The 25,746-nt window shown below is 42.0% G+C and overlaps 1 protein-coding gene across 1 annotated transcript; it reads right to left on the bottom strand.

Annotated features, from left to right (window-relative positions):
- Positions 1-19,093: 19,093 nt before the first annotated feature.
- Positions 19,094-21,037, bottom strand: LOC137594385 (leucine-rich repeat-containing protein 4C-like). The gene has a single exon (XM_068313821.1). The coding sequence runs from the start codon at positions 21,035-21,037 to the stop codon at positions 19,094-19,096; it is 1,944 nt and encodes a 647-aa protein (XP_068169922.1).
- Positions 21,038-25,746: the final 4,709 nt, after the last annotated feature.

Genomic DNA, 25,746 nt, shown 5'->3' with positions numbered 1-25,746 from the left:
CAAACTTGAATTTTTGGATGCAATGTTTATGCAATATTTCATCAACTCTAAACCTTCCATAGAAAATCTGGCCACTTGCACTTCACTACTAAACTGCTACTACTAAAGTGATGCTTTTATGAAGTCCATTAATTTCATCCATTTTCTATAATCTATTTTGATGGTTGCAGGGATTGGAGCTAATCTCTCCAGAGTTTGAGTTGGAGGACAGGTGCAGCCTGAACAGGTCGCCAGTTCATCACTGAACTAATACCTAGTGACAAACAACTATTCAAACTCACAACTTGAAATGCAGGCAGACCCAAACATTCGACATCTGGCATAGAAACCCAGTGTCAAAACAAATATGCAGATCTTCATGTTGGGTTGGGTGCCAAATAATTTATTACAAAGTACTGACCTGCCTCCCTCTCTACAGATTACCTTTTTTGTCTGTGTTACTTATCTTCAGGGATAATGAGTTAGGTTGGAAGATTGCAAGAATGAATGTCAAGGTGAATCAGTAGAAGCACAGTAGAGTTGATCATGTCATCTTCTGAAAAATACAAATATATATTGGCTTCGCTGACTGAAGCCTACATGTGATTATGTTGCTGCAAACAAGCTTTTGGTTTTTAAAGCTCTACATACCTTAATATTTAATAGACCTGTTTCATATCCATGCACTTGTGTAAGCTTTGACATCATCCAACCAGCTTTGCCTTTCTGTCCCAAAGACGAAGTTAAAAACTAAAAATGATACAGTATATTTTGGGGCAACTGCTCCCTAACTCTTGATTACTTACCCTGGCACTTCAGATCCGCTCAGTCCCTAGAGGCTTATAAGTCAGGTCTGAAAATGATTTATTTTTAAAGGGTTTCAACCAACTCGACCAGAGGTTCCTAAGCATTGTTTCATTGGATGTTTTTTTTTTTTTTTTTTCTGCGTACGTGGACAAGAAATGAAAGGACGGGATGCCCATCAGATATTAAAATGTGATAGACAGTTTTTGCATGATTTGAATGAGGCAAAATAACATGCTTTTTCTCTCGAATATATTGTTATAATCATTTGTTTCAGATGTGCTGTAATTATTTTCTGTATAAAAATTAAATTTGGTTTTCAAAAAGTATTTTTTCAAACTTGAGTCTTGAAAAAGAGGGGGTCTTCTTATAATCAGGGTCGTCTTATATTCGGGCCAATATGGTAATTAATTAATAACGTGAAGCACCACTATGAAACAAAGCACAGAGCTTTTGCGCAGAATTATCCCCTTAAGTCCGAGCTGAGGGCAAAATAACCGAGAAAAATGCAAACAAATGTTCACTTGAGGCATTATGGATTTTGGGGCAACATAAAACATATTTTAGTGATGGGACACTTGTGAAAAGTGCTTAAAAGCTGTTGTTGACAAATTGTTTAAGGGAAAACAGAAAGATGAGATGTGTGGAAAAACTCATAATGTCAGCTTCAACAGCAACCAGAAAATCAGAAATATTAACAGCTTGATCCACCTATTCAGAGATACCATGCATATCTGTGGCCATTGAGGAGTTGTAGCTTGTGTCTGTGTCAGGTTCCTTCACAAAGATAAGGAGCTCTTTGTTGAGTGTAACACCGCTATGAAACACACACGAGGAGAGGTCATACAGTACATGCAGCAATAAAAGAGATGCTGACAAAGTCCAGTGGTCTTTTTCACAACAGACCACCACAAGATGACCACCACCACAAGGTTACTTGTGTACAAGTAAATTACTGGCAGGCCACATGCCCCTTTCTCTCATGAAGAAAGTTCTGTTTGCGTTTTCCCCTGAAAGAGCCAGCTTTTATTTATGCTTTCTGAACATGTTAATGTTTTTTTTACATGAGGTGTAGGCCTTCAGTTCTTTAGGCTGGGGTGTCTTTAATTTACTAGAAAAAAAATTAGTCAGCTCTTTTTGCACTTTACTTTTAATTCTGAGGTTTGTGTGTTCTTCAATCAAACATAAAGGCTTGGAAATGTATATGCCTGGGTCTACTTTTATTTATGGTGAGGTAAAAGAGCTAGCTGTGCACTCAGTTAAACATATCCTGCATTGAAAATTGATCAAAAATGATAATGTGGACATAGGGGCCGGCTATGAGACACAAACTGGACTTGGGTTCGGACCTTTCACTAAGAGGACATTTTTACAACTGGACCTCTGTGACTCTTAATTGAATACCCCTGGGTTAGTGCGTTAGTATAGGTAGCGTGATTAACTTTTCCATACACACACTAAACCAGAATCGGACAGTATAACTAGTTGGATATCTCTGTCAGAATGTGATTCAGATGAACCCACCTGGGATGAGTCCCTAGATGTCCAAACTCCCATCCTCCGTATACATCGGGTGGTAATTATCCAGGGTAATTACCCCCCAGGTGGGTGCACAGGGAACTCGCACTCAGTATCTGATGATGATGACATGATTGTAGGCGATATCCTGATAAATAATAGCGAAAATGTTGGCTTGTTACGTTGTCGCTTGCTTTATCGGCTTTGATCTGGGTTCACCCCAATGTCTACGATTGCATCACTTCCCGTCAGGGCACGCTCCATAACATTCGATAAATTTAGTTTTTCTAAGTCCCCATTGCTAGACTAACGGCTCTAGCCGTTAGTCTAGCCCTTTCAACGTGACCCGCTCTGCAGCCGCGATATCTCCGTCGGAGCTCAGCGGGGATGAGATCGCGTTTTGCTGAGTCTCCTTTGACCCTCATAGACATCAAGTTATCCCTGGAGTACACTAGCCTAGTGATATACATTATCTAAATTTATGTTCAAATAATCTACACAGAAACATAGAAAAAACGCAAAATTAAGCACAACATGCTCGCTCAGAGCAGACAAACAGCAGCCTGCTTGCGCATGCGCACTGTTACGCACTGTTTAGTTCAGTGCAATAAACACATGGCATAAAGAAAGGTTTTTGTTACAGCTGTTTTTGTGACATCTAGTAATTTAGACCAGTTTACTATCCCCTTGTCTATTAATGTAGGGCTCTGCATGGGAGCGAGTCATAGAAAAGGTAAAATATGTTTTTACTTCCCTCACCAATTCAGTTACTCTACAACAGAAGCTTGGAACAATTATGAAACTGTGACATGCAGTAGTTCTGCCATTTTTAAGCAAATCTGAAGTCTCCAAAATGTGTTATCGTGAGGTAATTTAAAGATAGGGTTGTTATTTCTTTGCTTTCTGGTCCTTAGTGGATTTAATTTGACATTTAAATATTTATGTTTCAATCTCATCAACCAGCAGTAAATGATGCAATGATAATCAAATCTATTTAAGGATTTATTTCATAATCTTTTATTAATTTGAAACTTTGCTTTAACCCAAGTAGTAAAAGAGTAGCATCATTTTCTTGTATTGTCATAGCAGGTGGTTTGAGGTTCCTTGTTATGAAGGCTACTTGGGAAAACACACCATGAAACATCATCCTACAGGTTGGAAAGATATCACAAGACACAGGACAGCCTGACACCACTGTCTTCAACTGATTTAACCAGTAGCATGGCAAAAGAGGGGATTACCTCACTGTAGAAAAAAACCCAAAAAACATGCTGCATCATCTCTCTGCTTTGAGCATCACTGCAGTGGTGGTTCCCTCAGGAAGCAGAGCTTACTGCAGGCATTCGGCTTCCGCTAAAATTCAAATCCCTCTCCTTGCTCATGTTGGTGCAGGCCTTTGGGAGTTACAGCACATGGTAGTCTTTACATGAACGTTGATATTAAAAGGCTTCATCCGCATATGTCCAAAGCTACACATTAATTTTACTCATCCAATTTGTGTATTTTCAATCAGCAGTTGATCACAGATAATCACTGACTTCCTGTGTCTCAGGAAGGTGATCATCCATTTAGCTGTCTGCTAATATTTTCTTAGGTCTCTGCTGTGCCTTTATAGTGTGTAACCTTTGTTATGCTATACACACTAATGGTGTTCTTTTTTTCTTTCTTTGATGGTATAGTGCATGGTTTTTCTTTGATCTTATTTTGAGCTCCTACCGTATGTCTGAGGGAAAATGGCAGCTGCTGATCTAAAAAGAAGAATTGGTCTACAGACAGAGGAGGCTATGAATAAGGGCTCATTTTCAAATAAATCCAAAAGATAAGAGTGCCCCTTGTTACATCCTGCGAAGTGTATTGTATTGTAATGTATTGTAATTGTCAGTGTTTGTGTGTTCTCTCTCGTCCGTCCGTCTGTCCGTCCACCAAATATCTTCACAACCGTTGCAGATATTACTCGGGCAGCAAAGGGGTTGAAAATGAGACAATGACCTTGACCTTGAGAAAACTAGGTAAAGGTCAAGTTTCCAGTTTTGTACATTTTTTTGCACATATCTCATGCTAGGGGATGACAATTATATCACAACATTGACCTTGAAAAACTAGGTCAAGGTCAAATTCTCACTTTTATATCTTTTTAGGTACACATCTCTGAAACCTGATGAGATATAATCACAAAACAATAAGCAACATTTTCAGGAAGCCAGAGGCACAACACGTGATGGTGACCTTCACTTTTGGAAAATTTGGTCAATGTCAATTTACGACTTTTGTATCCTTGAGGGTGCAAAAAGGGTAAAAAATTTAATTCAGGGTTGTCGCAGGAAATTGAAGTCTCTGACTGCCTTGTTTAGCTTTTGGTTCACCAATTTACCAGTGGTCATTAGATGTAATCCACCTTGCTGCTTACTATCACAATCCTAATAACAGTATGACCTGGTTTTATTGTCTAAAGTCAGAGTCCATAATTCAGTTAATTTTGTTATATTAACAAAATGCAAATCCGCCGGTGACCCAAAAACTATGAAAAATTTCACAGCTGACTTCCCCATTATATGCTTATAAACATAGTGTCTTCTTCTTCTTTTCCTTTCGGCTTTTCCCTTCAGAGGTCCCCACAGCGAATCAATTTCCTCCATCTAGCCCTGTCCTTTGAATCCTCTTCTCTCACGCCAACTACCTTCATGTCTTCCCTCATTACATCCATAAACCTCCTCTTTGGTCTTCCTCTAGGCCTTCTGCCTGGCAGTTCAAAACTCAGCATCCTTCTACCAATATATTCACTATCTCTCCTCTGGACATGTGCAAACCATCTCAGTCTGACCTCTCTGACTTTATCTCCAAAGCCTCTAACATGTGCTGTCCCTCTGATGTACTCATTCCTGATCCTATCATTCCTGGTCACTCCCAGAGAGAACCTCAGCATCTTCATCTCTGCTACCTCCAGCTCTGTCTCCTGTCTTTTCTTCAGTGACAATGTCTCTAGACCAAACAACATCGCTGGTCTCACCACAGTTTTGTACACCTTTCATTTCATTTTAGCTGAAACTCTTCTATCACACATCACACCTGACACTTTCCTCCACCCGTTCCATCCTACCTTTACATGCTTCTTCACCTCTTTTCCACACTCTCCATTGCTCTGGACTGTTGACCCTAAGTACTTAAAATCCTCCACCTTCTTGATCTCTTCTCCCTGTAACCTCACTCTTCCACTTGGGTCCCTCTCATTCACACACATGTACTCTGTCTTACTGCGGCTAACCTTCATTCCTCTCCTTTCCAGGACAAACCTCCACCTCTCTAGCTTCTCCTCCACCTGTTCCCTGCTCTCACTACAGATCACAATGTCATCTGCAAACATCATAGTCCATGGAGATTCCTGTCTAACCTTGTCTGTCAGCCTGTCCATCACCATAGCGAACAAGAAGGGGCTCAGAGCTGATCTCTTCCATTCCTCAGGCATCTTCTCACTATCTAAGATCCTGTTGAACAACCCAGTCAGAGACTCTACTGCCACCTCTCCTAGACACTTCCATACCTCTACAGGTATATCATCAGGGCCGACTGCCTTTCCACTCTTCATCCTCTTCAATGCCCTCCTCACTTCATCCTGACTAATCTTTGCTACATCCTGGTCCACAACAGTCACCTCTTCTAGTCTTTGTTCTCTCTCATTTTCCAAGTTCATCAACTCTTCAAAGTACTCTTTCCATCTTCCCATCACACTACTGGCACCTGTCAATAGACTTCCATCCCTATCCTTAATCACCCTAACCTGCTGCACGTCCTTCCCATCTCTATCTCTCTGTCTTGCCAACCGGTATAGATCAGTCTCTCCCTCCTTACTGTCCAACCTAGCATAAAAGTCATCATAAGCTTCTTGTTTGGCTTTTGCTACCTCTACCTTCACCTTACGCTGCATCTCCCTGTACTCCTGTCTACTCTCCTCAGTCCTCTCAGTGTCCCACTTCCTCTTAGTTAACCTCTTTCTCTGTATACACTCCTGTACCTCCTCATTCCACCACCAAGTCTCCTTATCTACTTTCCTTCCAGATGACACACCAAGTACTCTCTTACCTGTCTCCTTGATCACATTAGCCGTAGTTGTCCAGTCATCTGGAAGCACCTCCTGACCACCCGGAGCCTGTCTTAACTCCCTGCTGAAAGTCATGCAACACTCTTCCTTTTTCAGCTTCCACCATTTCGTCTTCTGCTCTGCCTTTGCCCTCTTGATCTTCCTCACCACCAGAGTCATCCTACACACCACCATCATATGCTGTTTGGCTACACTCTCACCTACCACTACTTTGCAGTCACTGATCTCTTTCAGGTTACACCGTCTACACAAGATGTAGTCTACCTGTGTGCTCCTACCGCCACTCTTATCTATGTTATCTATGTTCCTGCCTCTTCTGGAAGAAAGTATTCACTACAGCCATTTCCATCCTTTTTGCAAAGTCAACTACCATCTGTCCTTCTGCGTTCCTCTCCTGGATACCAAACCTGCCCATCACATCCTCATCACCTCTGTTTCCTGCACCAACATGTCCATTGAAGTCTGCTCCAATGACAACCCTCTCACTTCTAGGCATGCTCTGCATCACTTCATCAAAGTCTGACCAGAATTTCTCCTTCTCCTCCAGCTCACATCCTACCTGTGGAGCATACCCGCTAACAACATTGAACATCGCACCTTCTATTTCTAGCTTCAGACTCATCACTCTATCCGACACTCTTTTTACCTCCAGGACATTCCTAACAAACTCCTCCTTCAAGATAACTCCTACTCCATTTCTCTTCCCATCTATACCATGATAGAACAACTTGAACCCTGCTCCTAAACTTCTAGCCTTGCTACCTTTCTACCTGGTCTCCTGTACACACAGTATGTCTACCTTCCTTCTCTGCATCATGTCAACCAACTCTCTACCTTTTTCTGTCATAGTTTCAACATTCAACGTCCCTACTCTTAGTCCTATACTCTTGGTGTTCCTCTTCTCTTTCTTCGAGCGAACGCACTTTCCTCCTCTCCTTCTTCGACCAACAGTAATCCAATTTCCACCGGCACCCTGTAGGTCAACAGCGCCGATGGCGGTCGTTGTTAACCCGGGCCTCGACCAATCCGGTATGGAAGTCATAGGTTTGATTCACATCTTTGATTTGGCAAAAGTTTTACACCGGATGCCCTTCCTGACGCAACCCTCTGTATTTATCCGGGCTTGGGACCGGCACAATAAGACACTGGCTTGTGTCCTCTTGCGGCTACATTCTTATAAACATAGTGTGATTGGGGGAAAATAATGTGTTAAATAAATATGATTGTTACGTCATATAATATATTTAATTATTTATCTCTCAGAATTCACTTAGACTCTTTTTGCGATGATATATTTTCTGTGCAATGAGAACTTGAATCCAGACACTGTTGGTTGTGGCTGTGAGTGTATGTGTGCGTAGTTGTTCATCTTTTGTGTGGCTCTGCGATGCGCTGGCAATGTTCCCGGAGCATCACCCCGCACAATGCCTGTAAGTCCGCTGGAGTTTCATAAAAATAAAAGCAAATACTGTGACATAAAATCAAGTAAAATGAAGAATTTGATCTAGACATCCAGTGAGCATGCTGATGACATCAGTCAACAGAAGCATGTACAAGTAATGAAGAACAATTATTTATTCTGACACTAAAAGTAATCGTAATCACAAGTGCAAAAAAGATTCTTATACTTGAAGCAGTATACAGAAATAATTAAATTTGAATCTGTTATTGTCCCATGTATTAATACTGGCATAGCATAATGATTGTGGTTTGCCAAAATGATTGCTGTGCTTCATGTATTTTTTTAGTGCATTCCAGGTAAAGTCAATTCATTAAATTTAATTTAAATCTCCCTAAATAACAAATTGTTTGACAAACAAATCAACAAATGGTTTAAAAACAATATGTGATAAGGGCTAAAAGCTACCTTTAATAATTCCTCTTCTATCACAATATTGTCATCCTCCTTGCCCTTCTCCAGCAGACCCTGGCTGCTGTCTCTCTGGCCCCTTCAGCCTTCACCAAATCTCTCTGTCCATTCTTTGTGCTGTTGTCCATGTACTGCATGCTATATTGTGGCTCTGGGTTGGCAGCCAGCGACTGTTTAACCATCCTGGCGACTGTCTTTGTGGCCCTCTCAGCCCCCGTGTTATTCTGTGGCTCTGGGTTGATGACCGGCGACTATTTAACCTTTGCACTGTCACCTGTGACCTCTGGGTTGATGCCCGGTGATTCTGTGTGGGGTGGAGTTGGTAACTCACAAGGCTGCGATTGCGAAATCAGGACTGCAGTATTTGAAGACACCAGAGGGATTGCGGCCCCGATTGTTTAACCTTTGCATTGTCACCTGTATCCTTAGTGTTATTCTGCAGATTCAGGTTGGCAGTCAGTGACCCGGTAGGTAAAGTAGTCAGAAACCCACAAGGCCGCGACCGCGGAGCCTGGGACACTGTTGATGAGAGAGGACACCGCCACAGCCGCGGGAGTAGCTGCAACTACTGACTCCATTGCACTCGTTGCCTGTACCCCTGCGGGCGCAGCTGCCTGCCCCACAGCAGCCGGCAGCCAGCGCTCATTCTCTCCCTTTGGACAGTTACACATGTGATGTCCCTCCCATCCACACTTCAAACATTTTATGCCCTAACTGGTGACATAAACCTTGTAGTCATAGTGATAAATTTTAAAAGTGAGCGTGAAATTCCTCTCTTCATCGTAGCAATTAGGGATCATTGTAACGTGTCTCCAGAAGGCATAACATGCCTGAGTGGTATTGCCGACCGGGAACATATCGATAGGACTCAGGAAACTCAGAAGCCGACCATGTTGTGACAGCTCCTTCTCCGGAGCTTGTCTCTAAAGTACGGCGGTGCGTTCGCTATGATCACTGTTTTAATCAGGCTAGCCAGGGGGAGGACGGGGATGAAGGTATTCTTAATCACCACCCCGCTCACAACCACCTGGAGCAACTTTTCAATTTCGTCAAGAAAAATTACCACTGCTTTGTTCATTCGGGAGCCTGCTTTAACGCTATTGTAACCGACCTGCTCTCCCACCGCTAAACACACCTACCCCACCGAGCAGTTAGGGGGGATGTTAAGTTTATCCAATGTTGCCATGTGAGCTTCACCAGAGTGGCTTTTTCCCCCGCAGTAGCCCATCTTGGGGCTAATCTCCAAACAATGCAACTGGAAGGTAACCGTCACTAACTGAAAGTGAAGATTAACGTATACAAAAAATCAAAAAACGACAGAGTGAATACGCACTTGGATGCCACATTATTTCTCTCACAGACTCCAAAAACGTGACCGTGGTTAAATTATGGTACACAAAAAGTTGTAGAAAAACATAAAAAAGTAAATATTGCTACACGTTAATAAACCATTCATTTCACTTTTGCACATGATTCTGGAGTTTCACCGTCACTCATGAAAACTATGTTATGTAATGTGTATGTGAAATATACTGCTTGATTGCACAAATTCCAACATAATGAGAATAAAATTACCTACATTTCCATGTAGTTCCTGCATAACTTCAAATATTATTTACATGAAAAAAAACCCCAAAACACTAGCATACCAAACAGCAGTCTGGCATTAAGCACCCATTAATTTAACCAAGCCTCAGGAACAGAATAAATAAGAAAATGAGGAGTTTAATGGTGCATTAGTGAGAAGCCAGTGAAACAAGCCCTGGGCTCTGTTTCGAATAGGCAACTATTATGAAAACCAACCTGTCACATACTTGAAAGAGCAGACCGGTTGGCATTATGCATTGTAATGTAATTTGTCCTCAAGGACTACACTGTATACTTTAGTTTGCTTATGATCAACTGAAACAAATGTGCAAATATGCATTGACCAAATTACACATTTCCTATTGAAAACAAAATGACATGACAGACAACCCCCCCAAAAAAGGATGCACCATCCTGTAGCAGATGCAAGGACAAAGTGCGAAAATTGGATCCCACCGCTCAAAACATTCAACTTAGCTGAACCGGTCACTCCAACTTGTCTGTTGGTGTGAGTGTGAGCGTGAACACTTGATGTGTGGTCCTGCGATGTGCTGGCAATACGTCCAGGGTATACCCCATCACTTTCCCATTGCCAGCTGGGATAGGCTCCAGCATTACTTTGGGTGAAAACCTGAAGAAGAGGATGAATGAATGAAAGAACGAATGAACAAATGTACAAACAAATGAACGAAAGAATGAATGAGTTAAATTCTGCATGCTCATGTAGCAACATCTGAAATGGCAAATTTATAATCTGTACGAGTTAAATCATGTTTCTGGTATTTGGATTTTGCCGCCACTGATTAATTTATGTGATTACAGAAATCCTTTCTTCTGCAGGTTAATCTTTTTTTGTTTTTGTTTTTTAGGCAATTTTCTGTGAGAATCATTTCCCTATTTCAATCAAAATACGGCATCACAAAGATATTTGTTATACAGTGCGCCCTCACGCATTCGCGCATCAAATCTCGCAACTTCCCCTCAGGGCGGATTTTTGGTAGGTAGTCATGTGATACCGTACACACATTCTATTGTCTGACGGCATCCGGAAGTGTGCTTGGTTCCGTAACTCTTGGACTTACGTGAGACACAAAAGTGCTTTAAAAATTGGATAAGAGTGTGGGAAAAGGTAATACAGATAGAGGGTGGTTTAATATCAGTATGGGGAGGGTCATAAACATTTAAATTACCGTTATTAATAAATAAATAGTTTGTCGCTCTATTGCTGAATTCATTAATCACGTGTGGTTCCTGGAACGCATTAACCTCAAAGAACAAGGGCGCACTGTTTTCATACTTTGATACAATGACTGTAATAGCTCTGAACCTCAATAATCTCATCAGAGCTTCCAACTTGATCCTTTTTATTGATCAAGTTTTACTCTTCATATATGTAAAAATGAGGAATGTGACTATATTTTTAAATTATGACTGATTGATTACTTAATTGATTTTTGTTACATAAAGTGAGAACATATTGCATGGATGTTGCAGTTCATTGTTATTTTTTATTGTTTATGCATTAAAATGTTTCTTGGATGAAATTTAATAAGCAAGGTCCAAAATAAAAAGTCACATAAAATAAACATTGACTTCAGCTCTAAAATGCAAACATTAACTTAAACTTTAGATGAGAGACAGCTGAAGCTTCCATGGGTTCAGATTGATTGACCAAATTCAGATCTTCACAGCTGTTCTTTGAATCCAATTCCCAGTCCTATTTGATTGAATTTCCTCAACTTCTAGAATATTGATTTCCTCAAAAGAGGGAATAGAGCACTTCTGCACTTCAGCTCTGAACTGCGCACGCGCGAGCTAGCCACAGGTTTTTGTCTGCTCCGTTGTATGTCTTCTTTTTTTATTGTGTTTCCTTGTCTTATCTAAGTCTTTTCCTATGTACGTAACCACAATGGATAGCACTGTTTTCATGTACTCCAGAGAGCAAATGCTGTCCATGAAAGTTAGAGGAGAACCCAGGATACGCGATCTCATCCCCACTGAGATCCAGCGGCGGTACAGAGGGAGCCGGGGAGGTAAACAAAAGCGGGATAGGCTAGCAGCTAAAGCTAACAGCCGCCGGCGGGTCAGACCCTCGGTTCCCTCCGTCATCATGGGTAACGTGAACTCGCTGCCCAACAAGGTGGACGAACTGACGGCACTGTGCAGGACTGAGCAGCGCTACATGGAGACCAGCTTGTTGGTGTTCTCTGAGACATGGCTGACGGACTTCGTTACCGATGCTAACGTCGGACTGACCGGCTTTTCCTCCGTACGAGCGGACCAGGACACGAACACCGCTGGCAAGAAGAAGGTCTGATCATCTACATCAACAACAGATGGTGTCACCCAGGACATGTGACTGTGAAAACCATGCTGTGCAACAGGGATCTGGAGCTAACAGCTGTTAGCATCAGACCCTACTACCTGGCGCATGAATTTTCGCACATCATTGTCCTTGCCGTCTACATCCCCCCACGTGCAGACCCAGAGATGGTACGATAGACCATCTGTACGACCACCTCTGATCTTCGGACCCGGCACCCGGAGGCGTTCGTCATCATCACGGGGGACTTTAATCACGTCACCTTGGACTCATCCCTCCCCACCATGTCCCAGTGTGTAGACTGTCCCACACGGAAGAACAGAATCATTGATCTGTTTTACACGAATGCCAAGGAGGCATACACCGCCACCCCCCTACCCCTACTGGGCAGATCAGATCACAACCCAGTGTGCCTCCAGCCCACCTACATACCGCTGGTGAAACAGCTGCCAGCAATAACACGGCAGGTCAGGAGGTGGTCCCCGGAAGCAGAGGAGACGCTGAGGGACTGCTTCCAGACCACCAACTGCGATGTCATCGTAGGCTCACATGGGGAGGAAGTCGACGGGGCAGCCCAGTGTTTAACGGATTACATGAACTTTTGTGTGGACACCGTGGTCCCTGTCAGGACAGTCAAGTGTTACTCAAACAACAAACCCTGGGTAACCAAAGAGGTGAAGGCTGTCCTGAACAGGAAGAAGCAAGCGTTCAGGAGTGGGAATGAGGATGCGATGAGAGAGGCCCAGCAGGCAGTGAGACTGCCTGAGGGAGGCAAAGGACAACTACAGAAGGAAGCTGGAGAACCAGCTTGGGCGCAACCAGGTGCGGGAGGTCTGGAGTGGCATGAGGGCCATCGCCGGCTATGGAGAGGGCTGTGGTACAGTGTAAGGAAAAGTGGAGCGAGCTGATGAACTTAACAGCTTTTTTAATTGGTTCAGCTCCCCCACCACTCCATGAGGCTGTCCCCAGAGTTCCCCCGGCCCAGCTGATCTGACTCCACATGCCTCCTTCTCCCCCTCTCCGTCCAGCTCATCTGCCTCCCCCTCTCCCTCTCCGTCCACCTCTCCCTCTCCGTCCACCTCACCCATTTACCTCAGTCCAAACCCTGACCTTTCCCCCACCTCAACTGCCAGACCCCCTGGCCGGAGGGATCAACGTGCCACGCCCCCACACACGGCCATCACTGTGGAACAGGTGATGTCTGCATTGAGGAGGCTTCGCCCAAGGAAGGCAGCCGGACCAGACCAGGTCCCCCCAAGACTCTTCAAGGCCTGTGCTGCCGAACTGGGCGAACCCTTACACCAGGTCTTCAACCTCAGTCTCCGGCTGGGGAGGGTTCCGTCCTTGTGGAAGACATCCTGCATAGTCCCTGTACCCAAGACGCCCCACTGAGCTCAATGACTATTGACCAGTCGTTCTCACCTCGCACGTGATGAAGACCCTAGAGCGACTGGTCCTGGAGCTCATGCGTCCCCAGGTGCAGGGCGCAATGGACCCTCTCCAGTTCGCCTACTGGCCACAAGTTGGGGCTGACGACACAGTCTTGTACCTCCTCCACCGGGCCCTCTCCTACTTGGCTGTTGGGAGCTGTGCAGTGAGGGTGCTCTTTTTGACTTCTCAAGCTTTCAACACCATCCAGCCCCGGCTCCTGCAGGAGAAACTGTCATCTGTCATCTGGACTCTATACAGACTGTTCTAGAGAGGAGGATTATGCCCAGGTTTAGATCGATCCTGGGTAACACCACCCTCTCCTTGCACACCACCTTCGCCCAGCAGAGGAGCTCCTTCAGTATATATCCAGTATCTTTCAATAAAAAATAAATAAAAAAAATGTCCCTCTCACCCTTGTGGGGTGGTATCTGTGTGTCATCCTCAAGCTTGGGTCCTCTACCAGAGGCCTGGGAGTCTGAGCAGCAGAAGACCACGCCGGGTGCCACTCCTTTCAGCTAAGAACAGGAAACTGAGGCTACAATTTGCACAAGCTCATCGAAATTGGACAATAGAAGATTGGAAAAACATTGCCTGTTCTGATGAGTCTCTATTTCTGCTGCGACATTCGGATGGTAGGGTCAGAATTTGGCGTCAACAACATGAAAGCATGGATCCATCCTGCCTTGTATCAACGGTTCAGGCTGGGGATGGTGGTGTAATGGTGTGGGGACTATTTTCTTGGCACTCTTTGGGCCCCTTGGTACCAATTGAGCATCGTTGCAACGCCACAGCCTACCTGAGTATTGTTGCTGACCATGTCCATCCCTTTATGACCACAATGTACCCAACTTCTGATGGCTACTTTCAGCAGGATAATGTGCCATGTGATAAAGCTGGAATCATCTCAGACTGGTTTCTTGAACATGACAATGAGTTCACTGTACTCAAATGGCCTCCACAGTCATCATATCTCAATCCAATAGAGCATCTTTGGGATGTGGTGGAACGGGAGATTCGCATCATGGATGTGCAGCCGACAAATCTGTGCCAACTGTGTGATGCCATCATGTCAATATGGACCAAACTCTCTGAGGAATGCTTCCAGCACCTTGTTGAATCTATGCCACGAAGAATTGAGGCAGTTCTGAAGGCAAAAGGGGGTCCAATCCGTTACTAGCATGGTGTACCTAATAAAGTGGCCGGTAGTGTACTATAGTGTGGTCATATCTTAAGTCTTCCAGCCATCATTTCTAATAAGTCCACCCGATATACTGTCAAGCATAAGTAAAACATGCTAGATGTGTGCAGACTTTAAATGACAACAACAAAATAAAACTAGAACCAAGGCAGTCACAGACTGCAACATCCCGTGACACCCCTGAATTCAAAATTTTACCCTGACCTACTTGCATTGGTCAAAGATCAAAGCTAGTGCTCTGACCTACTGTCACTGAACAAAGCACTAGCTTTGATCAATAGTCTTACTCACAATGGCCTTCTCCTTCGTTTTTCAATCTTATGCGGTTCCTGAGTGTACAAAAGTTGAAATTTGACTTTGACCTATTTTTCTCAAGGTCAAGGTAATCATCTCATTTTCATCCCCTTTGCCGCATTAGTAATGTGATTTTTGTTTCATGTTTCTATCTCTCAACAGTTGCAAAGATATTTGGTGTCATATTGACGAACGGACAGACGAACTAACAGACAAACACAAAAACACTGACAATAACAATACATCATCGCTTTGAAGCAGGATGTAATAAAAAATGCCTTTTACTTTTTTCCCCAGAATGAAAAGTATTATTTTAGTCTTCATCGTGCATCTAGGTGTTATCTTTATTAAATGTTGAAAATTACAGTTGAGAATATTTGTCCTAGTTATTTAAAATGGCCCACTTGTTCCAATGCTCTAGTTCAGGTTAAAAACAAACAAAAACAAACAAACAATAAAAAGGATCAAACAATACAGAAAAACAACAATACTTTATTTTAACCATATTTTGTGTATGAACTACAAACTTTGATCTCTATAATCCATCTCCATATGTTTAAATGTCATGAAGAATGCTTACAGGAAAATCCATCTCTTTTTCCATTACATCATGTTTGTATTTTCCACTTTTAGAACAAGTTATTGGCACATGTAAAATCAAAATGTAAAAATTTTTGTTTTTATTTTGTTGTTTTTTTAAAATGTATATTTTATATAAATCTACGACTAGAACAGTTCAATCTCATAAAAAAGAAAAACATGAGGGAAAAAATTATAGATATCTTACATACATGAGACAGCTTGACTAAATTGCAACAAATTTACAATTAAAATTTTCAGACAATTTACCTCCAACTAAAGGCAAAAAGTAAAGATGGTTATACTCGCTTTCATGAACTTTCAGATTGTGAACTTTCAGATCCACATCCCACCACTAGGAAATCAAACACAGACTAAATAACACAAAACCAGATAATTCTATGGTTTACAAATATGCCGATCTCCACTTAGGTGTAATTCTGGGACAAATAGTGTAAGTAAAAAGGCTGATATGCAACAATCAATTATCTTATATAACATGAATTAAAATGACACTGTATTTCATTCAAATTTACTGAAGAGATCCTTAAGGTTATCAAATTATTGTGTGAAAGAAATGAGTCTCTCCTGTATTTGCACCCCAATTGGTATCAAAGCTCCCATTAATAATTTCCATTGCAGCCCCCATACATCTAACCCAGCAAAATGTGAAAATAAATAAATAGTAAAATGGTGCACATTAATGTCATTATGAAATTATTAAGTAGGGTATGGAATTTAATTTAGATCAGAAACATATTACTGATATAGATTATTAACATATATAATCTGTTAAATTGTATCTCATATCACAAGAAGACCCCAGGTAATCATGGTTTTGTGAGAATAGGGCTTTAGATTGTTATCTTACTGTTTAATTTAATTGTGTTTTTATACTCAACTACAACGATACAGCAGGGTAAAGATGTATATTGTGTGTTTAGTTGAACCACTGAATATAAAGTATTCATCTCCATATGGACTTAAAGTTATCTGTTTATAGTTATTGTGCTAAAAGAGCATGCTCCCACATTATTGTTAAATTACAGTAGAACTTTGTTTTAATCACATTCTGAAATGTGATTTAAAAACACCAAGCATGCATTTGCACAGCATGTTTGTTTATTAACAAACTGGAGTAACAACGGGATGTTTGGAAAAATTAATTGTGGAAACATTAATTTCTGCTGTGAGAACAAACCACCATTACTGGCAGGATCTAGTGAAACCACTTAGAACCCAAGATGATTAAAGCATCTGATCTTTGTAAAAGGAAAAGCATATTCTTTTCATAGAAACCTTTTCAGCCTACTGAAGATGAGACTCACACTATGTGCTCATTTGTGGTGAAGTACCACTTTCAGAGTTAAGGTTAATGGTGTGCATGGCGACTCAACAGAAAGGATATGCCTCTCATTATCATCACCAATAGTTTGTCAGAAGAGGTTACAGCTTTGTAATTCTTCCTACTACATCAACATGATACAGAATAAAAGTAAAGCTAGATTTAGTATGGTCTGGCCTTTTATACGGAAGTGAAACATTCACTAATTTAAATTAATAAAAAATAAACATCGGATATCAGATCTGGCAACCCTTCACATTTCTGGTGCTTGGTGCCATTTTCACGATGTGGGCTTCGAAATGGCTTCCAGGGTATGGATGCCTGCAATGTTGAGTACAGCAATCACCCATGGGCACGTCAATTAAAAATGAAATTGCATTGTTGCTAAGGGAGATGGAGAGAGACAGATTCAACCCAAACATCTGGTTGATGCCTGATCCTGCACATTCACCCTTAAAGCCTCCTGCAACATAAGCCCTAATGCTGAGGGCCGTGTTCAGTGGTTGGCCCAAGCAGGGTGTGAATCTGGAGCTGCCAGGCACTGTCCATCTGGAGAAGTGGCACACAGATGACAAGCAATGTGCTCAGACAGCTGGATAAAGGGTTTATGGGCATTCTTTACCTCACCAGCTTTTCTTTAAAGTGAACAGAACGGCTGCAACACATTTGTCTTCATATGCATCAGCACAAAGAACTGAAAGGTAAAGGTGAGGCCATTGCAGATTGGGAGGTAATGGCTTTGTGCCAGGATCTAGATTCAGTAACATTTTCTCCTAATTGTATCAATTAAAATTACACTGATTCTGAAATGTCCGGCTCTGTGCGGAAATCGCATGCTCTCCCCGTGTCCGCGTGGGTTCTCTCCAGGTTCTCCGGCTTCCTCCCACCTCCAAAAGCATGCGCTTCAGGTTGATTGGCCAGCCTCAAATTGCCCGTAGGAGTGAGTGTGTGTGTGTGGTGCACTAGCGTCGTGCCCAGAGCGTCCCCCGCCTCAGCTGGGATAGGCTCCAGCTCCCCGTGACCTGCTGCGGCGGATATAGCGGCAGTACACGAAGTTGATTCTGAAATATGGTCTAATTCATTTATACTGATCCTGTAAGTGCAACATCAGAATTTATCTCAATGTAAATGATGGCAAGCTCCCAATAATAACCAAAAATGATGTAATGAAATATAAAAAGAAAGAAAAAAAACAAAAACGTAGAGTTCGGATGAAATCATAGTTTGTATTTAAAATAGAAACAAAACAAATGCAAGTCTATTTCATAGCTAATTCATATAATTTAAAATAATGTAATTCAGATGGTGAGGCTCAACCGTTATGACAGAGTACATGGCATACAGTATTCCCTTCATTGAATAACCTCAATCTATTGATGACAGAGCAAAGAGTGCCAAATATGTATATGACAGATATAATTAATCAATGACTAATGAACACATCTTAATACTGAGCAGTTCTACCATTCACTCTAAAATAGTAAAACAGTGTTTACTTCAACTCACTTACAAATGGTCATAAAAAAATGGTCACAAAGGTTTTTGCAACTTAGTCCCAAGCTCTATATTCTTTGACATATGTGGAAATGAGGTTGTTCTTTCATTTGATATTAATTTTACAAAAAATAACAAAATAATAATAATAATAATAATAATAATAATAATAATAATAATATAATTTCTTTAGGACTTTACTTTCAACAAATGTCTTAAAACCAAGTTTGAAAGCATATTATTAAACCAATTGCATTAAATGAGAAAATCAAAAACATACATGATTTAAGTGCTGAAAAAATAGTTGCAGTTTACAGTTTTTTCTTGATTTAACCACAATACTTTTTTTTCTTAAATAAATAACCTTTGTTTTGTAAAGACACTTTTTGAAACAGTTGACATACCCTAATTCCCAAAGTCCTTGAAGGAAACATGACCAGTCACTGATTTGACTGGCTATCAGACCACGTTCCAAGACCTTCCCTTTTAAACCACAGTCCTGACAAGCAGTTATCAGAGATGTCCTGTCAGCAATATATTCATATAATCCCATGAGTTTTATCTTAAAAAAAGTATTAGATTTGAGTCTCTTGCACATTGTCTTTTGAGCTGGCCCGGATTAGCAAGGGTTCGTGCGCTGAGCTGTGTATGGAGTTGATAGTAGAGGTATGGTTGTATGCAGTTTTGTAAGTGTTATAGTGGTTGAGGTGCTCATGCTCAAGGGGAGGCAGAGTCAGGTGGCCTTCCATTCCAGGCCCTCCTGTTACACAGTCCTCATCCACATTTATGATCTCAATGGTGCGTGTGGGTGCATGGTGGTTTTGCTGGTGGTGCTGCTTTCGCATCTTGTAGAAGATGATCAGCATGACAGCTGCCATGAGTGTGATTGCAACAAAGCAGCCAATGATGATCTTTGTGGTCTTCATGACCTCATCCAAACCATTCAATGAGCCCTCCCCACCCAGCTCTGTAACTGGAATCATGTAAGTCTCTGTTGCACGGGTGTTGAGTGGAGTTCGGACTGTGGTGGTAGTTGTAGAGGTGATTGAAACGGACTCCCATGTACCAGCATAGGGGGTGGGGCCCACCTTCTGTTGCACAGTAGTGGTGAAGCCTTCATTATGGGGTGTTTCTATGGTTTCCACTGTAACTGTGGTGAAGTAGCTGAAGCTACTGTTCTCTGTAGAGGATACATTGAGTGTGGCAGATGCTGTTGTGTTACCTGCAGAATTACTTACCATACATGTATATGTGCCTGTGTCCTGCATGGTAACATTGGTAAAGTTCAGAGTGCCGTCATTCAGCACAGAAATTCTGACCTTGTATGCACCGTGTGTCATGATGGATCCATTGGGTGTAATCCAGCTGACCGAGGTCAAAGAGCTGGCTCTGCATTTCAGCTCCGCAGCACTTCCCTCTGTCACGTTTAGGTCTGCAGGAGGCTCCACAATAACAGGAGCATAACAGTGAAAGTAATTCTGGTCAAGCTCACCAATGTACCGTCCCTTATGTTGGGATGGGAAACTACAGCGAGCACAGCAGCTGGTATTTGCTGGTACCATCTCCTTAAGCCACCAACTTAACCAGAGAATGTCACAATTACAATTCCACGGGTTATGGTGCAAGTGCACCCTCTCAAGATGATGTAAAGGAGTGAAGAGATCATGGGGCAGGAGGGTAAGGTTGTTATGAGCTAGATTGAGCTCCACTAGTGACTGCAGGTCATCAAAAGAATTCCTTTCTATGGTCTGTATTTGAGCATGCATCATCCAGAGCTTCTGTAAATGGATGAGCCCTTTGAAAGAGCCAGGTCGAATGACAGATAGCTGGTTCCCAGACATTTCCAGTTCATCCAACTTCACCAGGGGAATAAGGTTGGGAATTTCTTTCAGATTGCACATTCCCAGATTTAAGTAGCGCAGATTGTTCAGCCCTTCAAAAGCCCCCTCAGATATATAAGAGAGCCGCTTGAGTTCCCCAAGGTCCAACCGTCGTAGTGAGGGGACTCTGTTGAAAGCATAAGAAGGAATACTCTCTATGGGATTATTCCTTAGCCAAAGCTCTTTTAGTTTAGACAGGTACTCAAATGCTCCATTTGGGATCGTAGTGAGACGATTATCAAAAAGCTCCAAGGTATTGAGACTGGCTAGTCCATTAAAGGCCCCCAGCTCGATTTTGCGTATATGATTTTTGCTCAGCTGCAGGATCTCCAGATGTCTTAGGTGCTTGAAGCTGTCTACTTTTATGACCTGTATGAGATTTTCTTGCAAATTCAGGTAGCGTGTGTTTGTAGAGATGCCATCAGGGACATCCCGTAGGCCTCGCCGTGTGCATATGACTTTGCTGAACTGGTTACTACAGGAGCAGACAGAGGGGCATGTCTGAGCACGTACCAGCCCGGCCACAACCAGCAGCTGGAGGGCCAGAAGCAGCACAAACAAAGGGTCGGACAAGGCCCGGTTCCACCTAGGACCTCGCATCATCTGCTGCTGCTGGGAGGAGGTCATCTTGTTTAACATTCATAATTCATTGACTGGTCTTCCACTCACTGGAAAGAGGATTTGGGCTCACTGGAAAAAGAGAGACAGAGAAGGAAAATCATATTACAAATACTATATTTAATTTGGTGTAATTTTTGTCAGTATCAGTGTTACATAGATACTATACACAGTCTTCAGCAAACAAACTCTCAGGCTTGATAGAGTTAACATTCATGTTTGTGTCTGGGTGCTCTGTTCTCCTCACATTCTTTAATCTTTGTCACATAAAATACAACCACATTGACTCCACTGACTTCTGTGCTGTAACTTTGCAGGGGAAGGAAGGAAGGGAAGAAAAGCAGTTATGACTGCTGTGGTGTGTGATTTATATATGAGATTGTGGGACATAAATAATAAGGAAGCTTGCCACCCAGCAGCCCCTTATTTCATTCAAGATATCTGGCAATGTCTGATTAAAACTCACAGTTCCTAAAAGGCATGTATGTGGCTGGGATGTCAATCAAGGAAACAAAAATGGGAGCAAGATATTTTGTTTGTATATGTCTGAATGCCTCATTAACGTTTTTTTTTTCTTTTTTTCTTTCATTTCATACAATGTATTTCTTTGGAGTGAATGCAGTCTAACTAAACTACATTGTGTTTTTTTCTGTATTCAAAACAACCATTTTTTTTAATTTTTTAATATTACTGTTGCATCAGTGCACCGCAGAGCCACACAGAGACACAAGCACACACTCACACCTATGGTCAATTTGAAGCCAACCAATTAGAGTAAAGCCTATGTTTCTGGAGGTGGGAGGAAGCTGGAGAACCTGGAGAGAACCCACGCAGACATGGGGAAAATATGCAAACTCCGCACAGAGCGGGTCTTGAAGCACCTTAGTGAAGGGTGACAGCGCTACCCACTGTGCCACCATGCACCCTAATTTAACAAGTAAAATAAGTAAATTAATAAAAAATGCACACTATAGTATCCATATCATGTTTTCAGCATATGTCAATATATACTACTATGCTACATAATAATACTTCTTTTTTATCTGCAGAGGACTTTTTTTTTTCTCTCAACCACTTTTGTCTTGATAGACACCAGTGTTCTCCATGGGTATAAGGTCATTTGAATGACCAAGCCAAAATGTCACTCTCAGAGAATACAACACACATTTGCTTGATGTGTCCTAGGATCACCAGCGCCTCCTACCATGAGGCCGGAGAACTTTGTGCCTCACTGCGTACCTCTTCTCAGCCATTTCAGGACCGCTCAAATGAAGAAATATGTTACGCACATGCAGTTGTTGACAAAAAAAAAACACTGTGCATTACATATATTATCTAAATTATGGAAATTTACTTCATAGAGTAAACATTTTAACATTTTAATAGCAACATAAAGAGAGATAGCATTACAGTCTCACTGTGTACCAGCACAGCAAACCGAGTCATTGCGCAATCCATGGTGAGTTTCGACTGGCTGTTGCCTCACAACAGGTCTCTTCTGCATATTTTAGTGGTAACTAGGAAAATTCAGCCATTTTGAGGAAAAAAAAAAACTAAAATTGGTGATGTTACATAGAAAATAACTTCATAACATGCATCACTGGATAAATATAACTAATTAATTTCTTCAATTTTTCATTTTCTTTCTCTCGATGGCGGATGAGACCGTGCCTCACCTGCCTCCCATGACCGCACGTCACTGCTGTTTACTGTGCCTAAAAATGCTGGAAGTGGACAGCATGAAGCCTATTAAATGAAGGCACCGCTTAAAGACATTTCACCCGAATTACGCTAATAAGCCACTGGAATTTTTTCAGCGAAAACGTGCCAAATATTGCCAGCAATCATCCCACTTGGCGAATGCTACTTCAGTAAACCAGTGAGCTCTGTTAGCATCATATCAGGTGGCATACCAACTTGCTTAGTGGGGGGTAACAGAAAATAATTGAGAAGCACTGGGTTAAACATTTTAAGTACAGAAACATTTTAAGTACAGAAAGGTTCTTTTTGTCTTCCAGGAAAGCACATGCCAATTGGGCATGTGCTCTATGGGCGTCTGCAATGGTTGTGAAGATATTTGGTGGACGAATGGACGGATGGACAGACAAGCACACAGTGACAATTTCATCTTTACATCCCGCGAAGCAGTGATGTATTGTAACAAAAAGTACATTACTCGTGCGGCAAGGAGATGAAAATGGGGTGAGGAAGTTGACCTTGAGAAAAGGAACGGATAAGACAGCAAGACGAGGGAGAAGGCTAGTGTGAGTAACACCATAGATCAAAGCACTAGGTTTGATCTATGGTCGAAGATATTTTCTATCCTGAGATATTTTTGCACATATGTCAGGAACCGGACAAGATAGAAAGACGAAACAAAAGGCATTATATTCAGGGAGGCAAAGGGATGAAAGGAAAACCATAACCTTGACATTGAAAAATTGGGTCAAGGTCACATTTTCACTTTTATACCATTTTAGGTAGACATCTCTGAAACCTCATGACATATGTAATACACCAGTTACATGTTGGATTATGGGTCTTTTTTGAAATGACCTTGACCTATGAAAGTAGATCAGGATAAAATTTTAAATTCAGGGGTGTCGCTAAATGTTGCAGTCCCTTACTGTCTTGTTCTATCATATTTTTGTTCAATATGAATCAACCAGAAAAAGAAGAAAGAATAATTTAGCAGCATTAATAATGGAAATTCTAGTGGGCCTAAAGGCCCCTAAAATAAGTTTGGTGAAGCTACTGTTTGGCGCAAAGAAACATTTTGCATAGCAGTCTTTCCATTATGATCACATTTCCTTTCATGAATCTTTAGGTATCCATTTCTATAGTTGTAAGTTATGGAAAGTGGATGGACTGGGCGAAGCTGCAATCCATCCACTTAAGAGTCAGGTGTACAGCAACTTACTGGTAGATAGTGGATGAGCTGTTTTTTTGCACTGTGTGGCATCAGGAAAGGATGATGACAGATTCAAGAGAGGAACATTGGAGAAAGAGCATATGTATCATTGCAAGAGAGAAAGAGAGATGATGAGATAATGAGATAGAAAAGAAATCAGGTCAGTTCTTGACAATGCCAGCGATCTTGCAACAGCTCCAAATATAAACCAGAGTCATTTATGGATGTGCGTGGGAGGGATACCAACCACATGCATTAAAATTATTCTCCCTCTTTTTCTCTCTTGTAAGACTTCTTTGTAACCAGGGCAGTTCATGACTTATCTCCCTTTCAGGCATTGTCAGAACCATCTGTGTATCTCTAATATTTTGCAGCTGAAAATGTATTACTAAGTTATGACTCAACTGCTTTGCTTCAATATTTGTAGTGAAATATATTTTTTATAGATTTAAGTAATATTTATTTTTGCCTTCTAAAAGACACATTTCCCCAGCCTTCTCATAGTCTTCTAATCTTCTTCTTCTTTTCCTTTCGGCTTTTTCCTTCAGAAGTCGCCACAGCGAATCAATTGTCTCCATCTAGCCCTGTCTTTTGCATCCTCTTCTCTCACACCAACTACCTTCATGCCCTCCCTCATTACATCCATAAACCTCCTCTTTGGTCTTCCTCTAGGCCTCCTGCCTGGCAGTTCAAAACTCAGCATCCTTCTACCAATATATTCACGATCTCTCCTCTGAACATGTCCAAACCATCTCAGTCTGGCCTCTCTGACTTTATCTCCAAAACCTCTAACATGTGCTGTCCCTCTCATGTACTCATTCCTGATCCTATCCTTCCTGGTCACTACCAAAGAGAATCTCAGCATCTTCATCTCTGCTACCTCCTGCTCTGCCTGTCTTTTCCTCAGTGACACTGTCTCTAGACCAAACAACATCGCTGGTCTCACCACAGTTTTGTACACCTTTCCTTTCTTTTTAGCCTGTACATGCTTCTTCACCTCTTTTCCACACTCTCCATTACTCTGGACTATTGACCCTAAGTGCTTAAAATCTGCCACCTTCTTGATCTCTTCTCCCTGTAACCTCACTCTTCCACTTGGGTCTCTCTCATTCACACACATGTACTCTGTCTTACTGTGGCTAACCTTCATCCCTCTCCTTTCCAGGACAAACCTCTCTAGCTTCTCCTCCACCTGTTCCCTGTTCTCACTGCAGATCACAATGTCATCTGCAAACATCATAGTCCATGGAGATTCCTGTCTAACCTCGTCTGTCAGCCTGTCCATCACCATAGCGAAAAAGAAAAGGGTCAGAGCTGATCTCTGATGCAGTCCGACCTCCACCTTGAACTCCTCTGTCACACCTACAGCAAACCTCACCACTGTCTTACAGTCCTCATACATGTCCTGCACCACTCTCACATACTTCTCTGCCACTCCAGACTTCCTCATACAATACCACAGTTCCTCTCTGGGCACCCTGTCATAAGCTTTCTCCAGATCTACAAAAACACAATGCAGCTCCGACTGGCCTTCTGTGTACTTCTCTATCAACATCCTCAAAGCAAATACTGCATCTGTAGTACTCTTTTTTTGGCATGAAACCATACTGCTGCTCACAAATGTTCACTTCTGCCCTTAGTCTAGCTTCCACTACTCTCTCCCATAACTTCATTGTATGGCTCATCAGCTTTATTCCTCTGTAGTTGCCACAACTCTGCACATCTCTCTTGTTCTTAAAAATGGGCACCAGCACACTCCTCCTCCACTCCTCAGGCATCTTCTCACTATCTAAGATCCTGTTGAAGAATCCAGTCAGAA

Source organism: Antennarius striatus, chromosome 4, assembly GCF_040054535.1.
Source record: "Antennarius striatus isolate MH-2024 chromosome 4, ASM4005453v1, whole genome shotgun sequence".
Lineage (NCBI taxonomy): Eukaryota > Metazoa > Chordata > Actinopteri > Lophiiformes > Antennariidae > Antennarius > Antennarius striatus.
This window is presented reverse-complemented; position numbering and strand designations above follow the sequence as displayed.

Excerpts from the sequence above, each read along its gene's own strand:
- LOC137594385 (XM_068313821.1), bottom strand. The coding sequence starts at position 21,037 with ATGTTAAACAAGATGACCTCCTCCCAGCAGCAGCAGATGATGCGAGGT.